General features: G+C 55.8%; 1 protein-coding gene across 3 annotated transcripts; it reads right to left on the minus strand.

Moving 5' to 3' along the window:
* Window positions 1-6,045: 6,045 nt before the first annotated feature.
* On the minus strand, window positions 6,046-13,921 carry VPS18 (VPS18 core subunit of CORVET and HOPS complexes). Of its 3 annotated transcripts, none has more exons than XM_010598351.3 (6): window positions 13,516-13,921; window positions 12,584-12,852; window positions 12,325-12,466; window positions 10,138-10,229; window positions 8,134-10,004; window positions 6,046-7,123 (listed from the first exon to the last, which is right to left on the minus strand). In XM_010598351.3, exons 3-6 carry the CDS (start codon window positions 12,351-12,353, stop codon window positions 6,398-6,400), a joined length of 2,718 nt encoding a protein of 905 aa, XP_010596653.2. In that variant the 5' UTR covers window positions 12,354-12,466; window positions 12,584-12,852; window positions 13,516-13,921; the 3' UTR covers window positions 6,046-6,397. The 3 variants fall into 3 exon arrangements, with proteins under 3 accessions (XP_010596653.2, XP_010596652.2, XP_003418711.2); XM_010598350.3 differs by having other exon boundaries at window positions 12,555-12,852; XM_003418663.4 differs by lacking the exon at window positions 12,584-12,852 and having other exon boundaries at window positions 13,516-13,920.
* Window positions 13,922-14,985: the final 1,064 nt, after the last annotated feature.

Raw genomic sequence — 14,985 nt, forward strand, 5'->3', positions numbered from 1 at the left:
AGAACCCTTGTGTTCCAGCCCTAACCACTAGACCACACAGCCTCTCCATGGCTTGAGCTGGGAAGATCCAAAGAGAAACTCCCTTTCTAGCCCCAGCCTGGAGTGTAGACTCTTCCCCTGCTAACACGGCTGCCCCAGTGGAGGCCCGGCTGGGCCAGAGTGTGGTGGGGGATGCTGGGGGGTTTCTGCCACACATATGGTTTCCAGATTCCAGGGGATGAAGAGGAGGCCCTGAGGGGCGGAAATGGGGGTGTGCGATGACAAATTTAGACTGATTGCTTAAAAAAAAAAAAGCCAAGAAACTCTAAAAAAAATAAAAGCAAAAATTCCACTAGAAAACCAAAGGGAATTATTCAATTGTGAAACTGAGCGCCATGAGCCGCAGCATGGTCTAATTCAGAACAGTATCAGGGTTCTTGCGGTGTTGACTGCTCAGAGGATGCCAGGGAGGGATGGAGGCTCTGTCTGCCGTTCCTGGCTTCACGCGCTCAGGCTTGGGACAGGGATGGAGTCAGGGAGGGGGACTGGAGGATGTCCGGAGCTCAGGAGCACTGCAGGGACTCTTCTGGAAGGCTTGGGCATCCAAGAGCCCCACTCCAGAAGCCCCATGGCACGGTCAAGGATAGCCTCTGGCTTACACAGGGTTTGGACCTGAGCAGATAGGAAAGGATGAGCCATAAGGTACGAACCTGGGGTGTCTCTGAGACCCAGCCTCAAAGAGAAATGGCCAGGAACAGAAGCTAAAAGAGAGGACAGCTGCCTGGAATTCCGACTTGCAGCAGGCCCAACGCCAAGGGGGGACAAGGGGGACTTTCTGAGGCTCCCAGGAGAGTGCCTGCCAGCCAGCCAGCTAGGCTGTTGAGCAAGCTCTGGTCTGGACCACAAGGGCAGGCTGGCAGAGGAGCCACACTTGTCCGTGGCCGGGGCGATATCTGCCCGGCCCCCAGGCCTGTTCCTGCTCCTCCAGGAAACCAGACCCCCACTCCCCAAGATGGGCCTCCTGTCTCACCTTAGTGGCCACGTTCTACACGCCCGAGGCTTCCTCTCTCCTTCCTATCATGAGCCTCTCTTCCCCAGAATCACTGCTTTTTGAGAAAACAGAGAAACCTTCTCAAGTAAGTCGCTTTCTTCCAATTCCACTGACACCTGAAGAGATCAGAGGGGTTTGTGAGGAAGGGCTGAGACGGGGCTCACAGGGTCCCAGCCCTAGAAGAATGAGGCACAGAGGAAAGGGGAAGAGAAAGCCAGCCAGCAGGAATGACTCATGCCAGGCACTGGGCTAACTTTACAGGTGTGCTGCAGTAAATTTTCTCATTGAAGCTTCGCAACAGTCTCTCAAAGTCTGTACATTTCTTCACATTTTACAGGTAGGGAAGTTGCAGCTCCGAGGATGTGACTTAACCTGACAGCTGATAAATGGCAGAGCAGAGGTTTTTTACTTGCTGTTTTCAGATCACCTCTCTGCCCCTCAGCTCAGCCCACTTTGTCTGGAGATGTTTGAGGAAGGGCTGAGGCCAAAGTTTAGCTCCTAACAGGCACGTGACCATGGATGACTGACGCTGAAGCCTATGAAGGAGGGACAGGGTTGTGGATGGAGCCTCATGTCAGCCACCTACTGGCTGTGGGCTGGTCACTTTCCTCTTAGGTTCCGCACCTGTGAAATTAGGAGGTGGGATTGGTGGCTGAGTGGTTTTCAAACTAGGTTTCTGGGCATCCTGGCAGTCCACAGAGGTTGAGGTGGAGAGGAAAAGGGCCTGGGTCCCCCAGGCCAGTGTCCACCAGAGAAGCTCAGCATATTTGTTTTAGGTATTGGACACCACGAAAGTTTGTATTTGAACAAGGACCCCGCAGCACTCTATGGTCTGAGGTCACTGCAGCTCTGACTGGGAGCCAAGATGTAGGCACTCAAGTCCTGGGCTGGGGAGGGCAGCAGGGCAGGCCATGTCTGGGCTTCTAGGCCTGTGGGGAAGCCAGGGAGGAAGCGGGTCACAGGTCAGGGCTGTAAGAGGCGCAGGGCAGGTGAGCTGGTGAGCTGCAGAGATATATAGCACCTGCCTGCACACCTGGGAAACACAAACAGACCTTTGGCCACAGCAGCCTGGGAACCAAGAGCAGCACCCACTGTCCTGTAGACTGGACCAGTGCCCCTTTCCCCCGGCTTGTTCTCAGTGGGCATCGGTTGCTAGCTGCCAACCCTGGGCCACCCTGAACTCCCATGACTTCACGGTTCAGTTCGTGACTGCTCAGTTCAAGGCGGATACTTCAAGGCAAAAGTTGTGAAAATGCAAAGCTGCTCAAAGCTGGAAAGGAAAGCACCCAACTGTGGGGAGTTCAGAGAGCAGGGGCTAATCTCCGTGAAAGGAGAACCCTGTTCCGCACCTTTGTTAGGCATCCGAGACCAAAGTTTGCTACTGTCCCTGTCTTCCCTTTTGGAATCTGGACATAAGCATGGCGTCCCTCTTTTGGTGGCTTCAGCATACATAGCTACCTCAATGTCATCATTTCAACATCCAGGTGGAAGAGACAGCCCAGGGTTCCAGCTGCCTGAGGATGAGAGCTAGCTCGTACCCCCCTTATCACCCTACTCCCCCAGGCCTGCCTCTGACCACCAACCACCCTCAACCTGCTGCAGGGCCCAGCCTCACACCACATAAGCAAAGCTGCCAGCAGGGTCCTTTGTGGTGCTGCTTCCGTGTGGCACTGCCCAGGGGCTCCACCATGGGGCAACAGATGGACCTATGGTCTCTACAGAACAATGGTGGGGGAGGGGCCCTGGCATCGCCCGCCCCAAACAGGAAGCTCTGCATGAGCTTCAAAGGACAGGCAGGGCCAAGGGGCTGAGTGGCTGGAGCCAGTGCCAGGACTGACGGCTGCCTCAAGAGATGCCTGCCAGCCCCGGGATGCCCAGCCTGGCAGTGGGCGTGGGGCTGTGGTGGCAAAGGCAGTTGCCTCTGACCTGGGAGCAGGTTGGAGAGTGAGGGCTGGACACTGGGCTGTTTCCCATCCGGGCTGCAGGTTCTTTCCCAGGCCACAGGCGGTCTGGCCCTCCAGCAAGTAACTATGAGGGGCAGGGCTGGCACCAAGCCTGCGGCCCACTCCCTGCCTCCAGCTCCCAGCTGCTCTGCTCAGAGCCTTTTCCTCTCCACTTCCTGTTCACACAGGGGGGGGTGCGGGAAGTGGAGGGAGGAAGTTGGGGGGAGGCGTGTAGGGGGGACCCATTGAATAAAAGGAATTAACCGTTTCCCTCCTCTGACCTCTGGGAATTTCCGCCTGTGAAAGTGTCTCGAAGAATCTGCAGAGCTGGGGGAGTGGAGGGGAGGTGTGCCCCCTCTTGGCCCCCTCCCCTCTCCTCCACCCAGTGGTGGCGGTGGGACCAGATAACTCCCTTTGGGCCCCTAGCCTTTTGTTTCCCTGGCGCCAGGGGGCAGCGCCAAGGGCAGCCTGGAGCCTTGTGGCCTCGGAACCCCCTCCCAACCAATGGGGTTGGTGCCAGTCCTCAGCCTGAGACAGGAGCCTTGGGGGCAAGGGGCAGGAACTGCGATAATTGGTGGTCCTGGGGGAATGAGCTCACACCCAGGGTGGCCAGGCGCTGAGCTCTGCGCCCTCTCTGCCAGGGCTCCTGCCCTTGGCCAGTCTGCCTTGAGGGCAGAAGGAAGGGAGGCAAGCAGGACCTCAGCCACTCCCGACTCCCGTTGACATGTAGGTTCGGGGAAACCAGTAGACAGCGCCTCCTGGTGACCACTGCCTACTTGGCTGGGTGGCTCCCCAGGGCCCTCTCAAGGGCGGGCCACAGGAAGCACCTGCTCCCCAGGACCAGTGCCCCCGCCCCCCCACCCCCCGTCTCCCCCAGGTGGCTTCCTTGTTTACAGGCCTCCTGCCTGGTCCCAGCGTCACTGCCTGTGGCCACTCCTACTTCCAGTGACTGCACCAGGAGCAGCTCATTCATCTTGGCCCCCGTCAGTGCAACTGCCCCCTACACTACCCCTTCTGGCCCTCCCCCAGGCTCGGGGCCAAAGCTCTGAGGACCTTCTCCCTCCCCTCCATTCCAGGCTGCGCTTGGTTTCCAGTGATCCAAGAGCTGTGGCTTCCCATTGCCCTGACTCACCGGAACCTCATTCTATCAGTGCCAGGGAAGCCTGGGGCCTTTTTCCAGGAAAAAGGAAGCAGCCTAGGACCAGATGGGCTGGCTTAGGGAGGACAGAAGGGACAGGGGCGTCCCAGGCTGCTTTAGCCAAGCCCCCTGGGAGGAGAGAGCAATAGGGCAGTATTTGTTTAACTAACACGTAGTAAGCACCCATTACGTGCAAAGACAGAAGCCCCAAGCTGTTTTATCTAAGTGAGCAGGACACTACCCCTGTGCAGCCCGCCTGTGATAATGCTCACTGACAATGGGGAGCAGAGGCCCCCAATCCTCCCCTCAGCCACATGGGGAGTGGAAGGGAGGAGTGCTCCAAACCTTCCCGAAACAGTAAAAAGGGAAAAGATTAGGGTGTCCTCACCCACCCAATGCAACCCCATCACCTCACATTTGCTCCCACTCTTGCTTCTGGGGGAAGAAGAATCTGGGGTTCATAGAAAACGGGCAGCTCTTAGACCCTCTTGTTTGGCAGAGGCCATGAGGAGACCCTGTCGTCCCAGTGGGGAACTCAGGAGGGTAAGATTCACCTGGAACTGGAGAAGACAGTCTTGGCAGGCTGTGTGTATGAGGGGCAGGGGTGACCTGCAGCCACCAGCTATGTGGGTGTGACCCCTGCAGGATTCCAGGAACACTCTGTTTTTTGTTTCCATCTGGGCCAGGTGACAGACACACCCATAAAGCCAGGCAGTGTGCTGTGAACACCAGCCCAGGGGGCAAAGGGTGCTCAGCTGATGTCATTGGGTGGCCTCACTCCAGGCCTGAGACTTAACCTTCAGCCACTATTAAAGAAGCATAATAGGGGGAGGGGTCACAGGCGACTAGATGGGGAGAAAACCTATCTGCCAAATGCCTTGGACGGCAGCAATGACTGTCTCACCTTTGTGCTGAGCCTCAGCATTAAGGTTAAAGGCCAGACAGTGGCAGGGAAGTATCAAAGCTGGGCAGGACCTGGGAAGGCAGGGACCCAGGCTGGTGGAGAGGGGTAAGCAAAATCTAGCATGCTTAAGGCTAGCGGAGAGAGAGAGAATGAGGGGGTTCAAATCATGGGTAGGTGGTGGACAGTTTCAGAAAATTCTAGGAACAACTATGGAGGGAACAGTCGGAGGAGGCACTAGGGGAAAAAGTGGCTTAAGCAATCAGTATCCCAGGTGCCTGGGTGCTAACGATTCTGTGGGGAATACCACCACCTGCTGGCCAAAGGGAAGAACAGTCCCTGGTCCACGGCTCAAACCAAACCCACTGCCGTGGCGTCCAACTCCTAGACTCAGAATAGCCAAAAAATCCAAACCCGTGACCGTCAAGTTGACTGTGACTCATAGCGACCCTATAGGACAGAGTAGAGCTGCCCCATAGGGTTCCCAAGGGGTGCCTGGTGGATATGAACTGCTGACCTGTTGGTTAGCAGCCATAGCTCTTAACCACTACACCACCAGGGTTTCTGGATTTAGGATGGTAGCTGTAAATTCCCAACTGAGCCCTGAAGGCGGGGAAGTTAGAGCCAGGGGACGAGGAAGTGAAGTAAGCAGACTATGGCAACATCATCCTGTCTCATTGCCTGCCATGCAGGGCCCTGGTGGCCTCCCTTGGCACTCCAGCCCCCCGAGATCACTCACACACCGCTGAGACCAGCACCAACACAAAGCCATGACTCCAGGGCCACCAGTACACACACTGTTTAATGCCCTCACCCACTGCCATCCCCCACTGTCCTCCATGAGGCCCTCTGCTCCAGGGCACCCCTCACAATGGAGACCCAGACACAGGGCACCTGAGCACGTCCATTATCAGCACTACTTCTCCCACCCCAATGCCAGGACTCAGATGGGCTGCCTTTCCCCTTCTGAGGACCTGCGTGCACACAGAAGAGGGGGCTTCCTTTGAAGGAGCAGAGCTGGAGGTCCAGAGGCCAAAGAGTGAAGAGGAGGAAGAATGGTGCTTTTGCTCTGGAAGGTGAGCGAAATGTGTATAGGAGTGATAAGGATAAAAGCGCTGTTAGATGCAGGGGAAATGCTAACGGGGTCAGCTTTCCGACTTCTCCAGGCTAAGGCCATCCGCTGGGAGCCAGGTGGATGGGCTGCTCTTCGTGGCTCTAAGGCAGATCTGAAGAACAGCCCAGGAAGCTGGCCGCTGTGTGCAGCTGACACTCCACGGCAGCAGCTATGATTACACTCACCCCACATGGCAGAGCCCAGTAACCTGTGGCCGAGCAGAGATTAGGGTGCGGCCTTCCTGCTGCCACCCGTCAGGGGTGGCACCCTCCTACAGCCAGCTGAGATGCTCGTCCTCGTAGCGCTGAGGATCAATGAAGGGCCGGTCAATGGAACGGATCATCAGCTCCCCGCAGTACACGCACTCAGCGGCCACCAGCTCATCTAGGTCAGCCTTGAGCTGCTCCCGGCTGGGGCCCCCAGCTGCGGCCCCACCCTCTGCCTCCTGGGCCCGGGCAGAGCCCTTGGCCAGGGGTTGAGCAGCCCCCAGCTTTCGCTGCAGCTCCTCCAGCCGGGCCTGCTTATAGGCAGGCAGGCCAGGCCTCACGGCCTGCAGCAGGCAGTCAGCATGGAACATGTGGCCACAGAGGAAGAGATAAAAAGGGCGGTTGAGGAGGGGGAAGTCACAGGTGGCACATTTGTCCTGGGGCTCCACGGTGCCGTAGCGGCCTCGCAGCTCCTGCAGGTCTCGCCGGATGCGCTGGGCGCTGGCTGTGGCCTCTTCCATCTCCCGCTGCAGCTCCTGGATGTGGTGGTTGTAGGCCTTAAGCGAGCTGCAGATGGCCTCCTTGAAGTGGTCGATGGTGACGAAGTCGGGAAAGAAGGGCAGCACGTCCTCAATCTTGAGCAGGGGGCAGCTGGCCAGGCAGGCCATGGCCGTCTGCACGTCCTCCTCCTCCTGCACCACGTGCCGCGCGATCTTCAGCCAGAGTTTCTTGCGCAGCTCCTCATCGTCCTCGGGCAGGTCCGCGCACTGCTTGGCCAGGTCCACGTCCACCTGCGGGGGGACCGTGGATGTTTAGGCCAGCCCCTCCCCAGCCCCGGACAAAGACTGTGAGAGGGAACCTGGGCCTGAAAAGAGGCCCCCAAGGCAGGGTTCCCAGCACTCCTGGCAGCAAACAAGGCGGGGGTTCCCAGGGGCCAGGATAGAAACCTGTCTCGGTAATGGCCCTTCAGTCCCTGCCACGACTATATAAAAGCTACTTGTGGTGGTGGGTCTCCAATGCCAGTGAACTTAAGAATCACCTGGGGAGCACATTCAAAATAGATTTTGGGGCCCCACTCCCAGACACTCTGATTCACTAAGTCCTAGGTTCAGGCCTAGGAACCCGCATTTTAAATAGCACTTCCAGGCACGTAGACGATTCATGCTTTGAGAAATGTTACCATGGAGCTCAGCACCTTTCCCCTCTGCTCTGAGTGACCACAACCCAATGGCTGACATGCAGGTAGAGCCTGTCTACATCCCAGGCGCTGTTCTAAGTGCCTTTCACATATGATACTTTAATCAGCCCTATGAGGTAAGTGGAGTCCCTGAGTGGTGTGAACAGTTAATATGCTCAGCTGCTAACCGCAAAGTCGGTGCTTCAAACCCACCCAGAGGCACCTGGGAAGACAGGCCTGGCCATCTACTTCCAAAAAAGTGAGCCACTGAAAACCCTATGGCACACATTTCTACTGATAGACAAGGGGTCGCCATGGGTTGGGATCAACTTGATGGCAGCTGGTTAACTGGTTTTTATGAGGCAAGTAGTAGAACATCACTCTCACTTTGCGGCTGAATTATCTAAGGCACATGAGTTTCAAAAACTAGCCCAAAGTCCCACAACTTAGTAAGTAGCGGTGCCAGAACTAAACCCTGACTTCAGAGTCTTTGCTCTTCACCAGGCACTACACCAGGCTCTTCAACAGCGACCTCCAGCTGCTGCCCCTCCCCCAACCCTTCAGCATCTGAAGCTACTGCTCTCCAGGTCCCTCTCCTGGCTGGGTCAAGACTCGTTGGCTCACCTGCAGTGCCAGGTCCACAGCCTCCTCGTACAGCTCCAGGACCTTGTAGACGTGGACGCAGGCGCGGTGGTGGCCATGCTCAGCACAGAGCCGCAGCGCATACTTGAGGTCGTAATGCACACGGCGTGGGCTGGCCCCTGCCTGCTCCAGGTAGACCAGCAGTGAGGCAGGCTGGCCGCGGGCATACAGTGACAGCAGGTAGTTGTGTATGGCCTGCTCGGTCTCGCCCAGCACGTTCACACAGAACTCCATGTAGCGGATGGCCTGGCTTACCTGCTGGGCCTCACCACCCTGGCTATAATTCACCAGGGCAGGGATGAGCTGCCTGGCATCAAGCCGGCTGCCCAGCTCAATCCAAGCGTCCACCAGCTGGCGGGGTATGTGGCGGATGAGGATGGGTGAGAACTTGTAGAAGAGCTGGGGGTCACGGTGGCGGGTGAGCACAGCCAGGGCCTCCTCGTAGGCCTCATGCTGGCAGTGGTACGCCACCACCCGTTCGTAGTCCTGCATGATTACTGCAAAGTACACCATGTGCTCCGAGTCCCCATGGCTGGCGAGCAGCTCGTGGATGGAGGCCCGGCTGGCAAAGAGCCACTCCTTGTGGCGGGGGCTGCTGAGGAAGGCACGGAAGCGCTCCCGTGTTTCCCGGTAAAGGGTCGAGGCCTCTGGGTCGCCCTGCAGCGCGCCAAGCCGGCTAAGGTAGAGCTCTGTCAGCCAGGTGGTGAGCAGTGTGGCCTGGGTACGCTCAGTTGGCTTCAAACCGGCCAGTTTCCGCTGGAGAAACTCAGCCAAAGCCTCCTCCTGTCGGGCCTCCAAGAACTTGAGGGCAATCTCTTCAAAGTAACTCTGGGTCAGGGCGTAACAGCGGGCGCTCTCCAGGTATCGACGCTGGCGAAAGCAGAAATCGGCTTCACGGGCTAGGACTGTGTCCAGGCAGTCAGGCCGCTCTCGACAATACTCTTTGGCCAGATCGAAGCGGTTCATGTCCAGGTAGGTGCGCCAGACATCCCGGGCCTCTCGCTGCACGTGGTAGCGGAAGACAGCCCGCTCAGTGTAGGCCCACAGCTGGCCCGTGGACGAGTCCTTCACCATGTGCTTCAGAGGCCCAAACTTCTCCAGGAAGTGATCCCGCAGCACCACCTGCCCTGTCAGTGTGCACACCGCCTCCACCCGGTCCGCCAGCAGCAGCAGGAAGTGGAACTGGGTCAAGACGATGGCCAGGGGTGGGCTGGCCCCAGGACCCACCCCCTCCGGGTACTCCCAGACTCGCTCCTCACTCAGCAGGGAGTCTGGACGCCCACAGTCCAGCGCTCCGTATAACACACCGTCCCCCATCATCCAGGCAAAGGCCCGGGGCGCAGAGCGCAGCTTGGGGGTATAGAAGGCCAACTCACTGTATCCCAGATTGCTGGGGAACTCACGGAATGGGGGTGGGTGGTCAGTGTAGGCAGCAAAGAGCCCCGAGAACCCTTGGGCCTCAGCCCCCTCGGCAGCTCGGCTTATGAACTGGAAGAGGCGCTGCCGAGTGGTGGCAATAACAAAACCACGCCCATCAGGGCCCCGCTCAGCCTCCAAGGAGCACACGGGTGCTGGACCCCCTTCTTCATTCAGCACGTACAGTGGACGGAAGTAGAGATCGGGGGCCGGGCCAAAAAGTCCACCCTCGCTGGCTGAGAGCTCTGCTTCGAAGATCTGACCTTGGGCGGTGCCGACCAGGATGGGGCCTGTGCTGCTCTCGGTACCCAGCGCCTTGTTCCAGCCCACGCTCTCCACCAGCTGCCCCTTCCAACGTGCCAGTGGCCGCACCTTCTGTCCATTACGGTTCACGTAGAGGACCTCAGTGCTGCTCAGAGCAATCAGCAGGTGAGAGCCTGGAGTAGGGGATAGCATGGCAACCTAGTGGGTGCCGCCACTCCCGCCTTCAGTCTCCTCCTTGCCCCCACCAAGCTCAGACCCCACCCGCCCTTTCTGGGGCCCCCTCCTCAGACCTCTACTACCTCTTACCAGTGTGGTCCAAGAACATCTTGTGAACTCTGGCATCGTCCTTGCGCCCCAGCTCCACGTGGTTGGGCTCATTGGCCTTGCCCAAGTCAATGCTGTGGAAACCAGAGTTGCAGCATCACTCCAGAGAAAGGATCACAGACCCCTCTTTCAGAATGTGATGAAAGCCACAGCTTTTCTTCCCTCAAATCCACATACACCCACAAAATTCTAAATTTAATCCCAAGGGAACCCTAAAACACATACAGGGTCCTACTTAAGACCCTCCAGCTCTGGGAGTTCCACCACCTTATTCTGAGAAGTCACTAAGCAGAAGCCTTTTTCTGCAGGTCAGTGGAGTTCCAGCGCATCTGGGAGGACAGGTAAGGGTCTCCCAGATGGCTGGGTAAGAATGGAACAACAGCAAATAGTAGCTAATGGTTACGGAACACTTTCCATATACCCAAGACCCTGCCAAGAGCTTAATCTAGTATCATCTCAATTAAACTGCACAATAATCCAAAGGAATATTCCTGTTTAATTTTCCTTATTTTTTTTTCAAATTATATGCTCATTACAACTAAAGAATCAACACAAAGACTTATAAAGAAAAAGTTAATGATTTTCTTCCCAACTCTTTTCATTCTCAACTCGATGAGAAAACAGATGTTAACATCTTTCTCCATGCTTGTAACACAGATGGGGTGTTTTGTTGCTGTTTTTACAAAAATGCCTTCACACTGTGTGTGTGTACGTATTATTTTGCAACCTGCTTTTCTCACCTAACGATATTTCGTGAACATTCCACTCGGTCAACAAATATAGCTGTAACTCATTATTTGAATAATTGCGTAATATTCCACTTGATGACAGAACTGTAAGTTAATTGGCATTTTTGGTTGATGGGCATTCAGTTTGGGTCCGGTTTTTCCTACCCCAAATAATACCGCAATCAACATCCTTATATCTGTACCCTTGCAAACTTGTGCTTTTCTATGGGATACATTTCCCAAAGTGCAATTACATGGTCAAAGTTGATATTTTAAATCTTAACAGATGTGGCCAGATGACTTTTCCAAAAGATGGTGGAAATTTACTCTCACTGGCCACGTATGAGAATTCGTTTCCCTGCATCTTCCCAGCACTACATGTTACTGCCTTTTTTTTTTTTTAAATATTACTGCTTTTAATTTTTGCCAATCTAATAGGTTAAAAAAAATTGGCATTTTATCATTTTAATTTGCCCTTTCCAGAGATTAAAAATGTTTTCATGTGTTTACTGAAAATCTGAGAAGTCCCTGGGTGGCGCAAATATTTAAGTGCTGGACTACTAGCCAAAAGGTTCATGGTTTGAATCCACCCAGAGGCACCTCAGAAGATGAGCCTGGTGATCTGCTTCCAAAAGGTCACAGCCTTGAAAACTCCTCAGAGCAGTTCTACTCTACACACACGGGGTCAGAATTAACTCAATGGCAACAACAACATAGAGTTCGTCTTCTATGAACTGCCTGTTCATTGTCTTTGTCCTCCTTTTCTACTGAATTGTCTTTTTCTCATTAATTTGTAAGGACTTTTTAAGGAACAGGAATATAAATCTTTGGTCATGTGAAACAAACATTATTTCCCCATCTGTCCTTTCTCTTGACCTGATTCATAGTGCTTTCTTTTTTTGCCATAGGAGCAAGTTTTACATAGTGAACCATGTCTACCTTTTTCTTATGGCTTCTGGGTTTCCTAGCTTATGTAAGGTCTCCCTTCAGCCTGAGGATATAGAAATGTATTAGCGTTCTTTTAAGATTCTCACTGTATATTTTTTATATTTAAACCATTATTCCACCTAGAATTCACTTTTGTGATACAGAGGCCTGCTTATTCCAGGAGGATAAACAACTTTGTTGGGTCTATTTCAGGACTCTAGACTGTTCCACAGTTCTGTGTGACTACCTTGTGGTAGGTACTACCTTTAACAGATAAAAGAACAAGTTTACAAGGGTTGGATGACTTGCTCTAGATTCCATAGCTGGTAAGTGGTACAGTTAGGATATGAAGCCAGGTCTATTTGAATCTTAACTACTATACTATATTGGCTCTCTTTGGAAAGAGATGGGTTATTTCCTGAAAATTCACCTGCCCAGCATGGAAGAAAGACCCTGGTCAGTTATAAGTCCCCAGATACCACCAGTTTTCCCTCTTCCCTCAACCCACGGTTACCGGAACAGCGTATCCTTGCCCAGGCTCATGCAGAGCTGATTGCAAGAGACAACAAGACTGGTGATGCGCTCAGAAGGGGTGAAGTCGATGCGCTGCTTCGTGAAGATGGGCACCTCCTTTTCCAGCTGGGCATTCACATAGCCTACAGGTGAGGAGTGAAGAAAAGGTTAGCTATGAAAGAGACGGAGAAAAAGGAGAGACGACAAAAAACAGGACCTTGGTTAACACACAGCTCAATATCAAGTAGCTGGCTAATCACTTCTGGATTAGAGGCGTCGGGCTCTCCCTACACTTCTGACAACAGCGAGGGGTTGATTCTTTGAACTCTGGAGATGCTGTCACACCATGATGCATCTGCTCCCAGTGGGAATGGGGTGTCAGGAACTTCAGGGTTCTCCCTTAAGTCTTTGACCAGCAATCCCAACTCAACTAAAGCAGCTCCACTCTCTCCCATCCTCCGGCGCAGGCAGTAATGCTCTCAGTAGGTCTCAGTGAGAAGAACGAAACTCCTTGTCAGGCAGAGGGAGCCTGGGAAAGTATTGCCATTAGTGATGTTAACAAACTGCTGCACCTTTTTCTCTAGTCTTTTACCCTCATTCCTTTACCACTGCTCAAAATACCCCAGCATTTCAGGCCCCTCTGCCAACTCCACACTATTTTCTACAAAAATTACCCCTCAACTCCAGGCTGTGCCCGGGTCTAGCCAAGGCCTAAAATATTTCAGATCCATTTTTTCCTGTTCAGCAACACATTTCCATCTAGGACCATCCCTCCTTCTCCTACAACATTCTCCTTTCCTCACTTTCTTTGCCAGTTCTCCCCCTCCCACCTCCAGAAAGGGCCTGGTGGGAAAAGCACAGAATCAGACATTGGAAGAAGTCTGGAGTCTATTTTCAGATCTCCCACTGGCTCAACTGCCGTGCACAGGCAAGTCACTTCCTTTCCTGGGTCCCAGTTCCCTCTTAGAAGTACCCCAGTGGCAGGGCCTAGATCCCACGGCTGCTTCAGTTGCTCTTTCAAACTTTGATCCTCCACCAGCTGGGGGCCAGGAGAGCCAGAGGAGAATCAAGGGCCTAGACCTGGACTGCACGGCCCCGGAGGTGAATCCGAGCTCTTGGGACCCCTCTCCCGCTCCTTCTCTGCAGGTGCCAGGAGGGCCAACGAGGGGAGTCCCGCCCAGCCCTCCCTTACCAGAGTGGGGGATGCCCACGCTAGGGCAGCCGGGCTGCTGGACCGCCGAGCGGGACAGCGAGTCCTCGTACTCATCCAGGATGGAGGCCATGGCGCCTGGCCTCTGGGCCTTTCGTCCGGGGCCCGGGGATTACGACAGGGCTCCCTCCAGGGATCCCCGACGCCCTGGAGAAGAAGCTGCGACTCCCCAGTCTCGATAGGATCCGACAGATCCTGGGAATCCGCCTCCGCCGTCTCTTCTTTAAAATCCCGAGGATCTTCTCGGTCTCGTCTTACAGAGCGAGAAGGCCGGGAAACCCTCCCCTCTGAAGCGGGCGCAGTGCTGCACCCCACCCCCGCCCCCACGCGATCGCGGGCTCCCTTCAGCGGACCCCAGGAGATCCCAACCTCACGGGGCCGCTCAGCTGACTCCCGCCCCCGTGACGCGTGCCTATAACGCAACTTCCGGGTTCTCAGAGCCCCACTACGCTTGCGCCGGGACGTCGCCGGCCTGGCCCGGGGAGGCACTGAGAGGACTGCGGGGCGGTGGCAGGGGCGGGGAGACGACTGGGCGGCCGATGGGGCGGGGCGGGCCGACGACGGGGGCGGGCCGACGGCGGGGCGGGGGCGACCGCGGGGCGGGGTGGGGGCGGGCCGACGAGGCGTGGGGCGGTGACTGGGCGGGTGCGGGGACGGTGACGGGGCGGGCAGACGCAGGCGTGGGGCGGTGACGGGGCGGGGCGACGGCAGGGGCGGGGCGGGGTGAGGGCCCCAGTCCGTTCTGGAGGGGCGGGAGCTGGGAGGGGGCGGTGGCTCTCAGCCGGCGGGGATCCCAGGCTGGGGAGGAACCGTGTGGTGGGCTGGCCCTGCTGAACACAGGCGCTTCAGGACCCTGCTGCGGTTCCGGGCTTCGACACTAGGAGGCGAGCCCGGCTTTCTCAGTCACGGCCCGCCCAGCACTGTCCTGCCCCAGCCCGGCAGCCCGCGCCCGGCACCTTTCTGGACAAGGTTTCTCACTCTCAGACGGATCGCTCGGCCTTCGTTGTCCAGCGCCACTCCCACCTTTCTAAGTAGCCCGCCGCCCTAGGTCCCCAGGATTGTCTCCAAATCTAATCGCTCTCTTGGTCCCACCTTCATAAGGTTCAGGTAGAGCAGTTCTGGCCCCCCTTCTCCCACACCCAGGGACGCACCAGCTTCCAGAAAGCGGGAGACCCTGTGCCAGGTATCGCCCTGACCTGCCGCGTAGCGGCTTCTCTCTGTGGTGGAGACAGATCGGGCAGTAGGGAGACTAAGCACAGCTCAGGAGCGCGCGTCACTTCCATTCATTCACTCAACAAAAGAGTGTTAAGCACTTAGTCTGTGCCTGGCCTGGGGCTGGGCACTGGGTCCGGACGTGAGTATGGCATCGTCCCTACCCTACAGAAGGTCATAATCCAGCAGGGCGACGGGCCAGTAAATAGGTAATACTAGGAAAGCGACTGGTGGAGTCCA

The sequence above is a fragment of the Loxodonta africana genome, chromosome 10 (genome assembly GCF_030014295.1).
Source record: "Loxodonta africana isolate mLoxAfr1 chromosome 10, mLoxAfr1.hap2, whole genome shotgun sequence".
Taxonomy (NCBI): Eukaryota; Metazoa; Chordata; class Mammalia; order Proboscidea; family Elephantidae; genus Loxodonta; species Loxodonta africana.

Bases quoted from the DNA above. Each gene is read 5' to 3' on its own strand.
- VPS18 (XM_003418663.4), bottom strand. From the start codon at position 13,606: ATGGCCTCCATCCTGGATGAGTACGAGGACTCGCTGTCCCGCTCGGCG. The intron at 10,005-10,137 runs GTAAGAGGTAGT...CCCCTACTCCAG, and splicing joins GATGTTCTTGGACCACACTG to GCTCTCACCTGCTGATTGCT. The intron at 7,124-8,133 runs GTGAGCCAACGA...GTCCCCCCGCAG, and splicing joins CTGTGGACCTGGCACTGCAG to GTGGACGTGGACCTGGCCAA.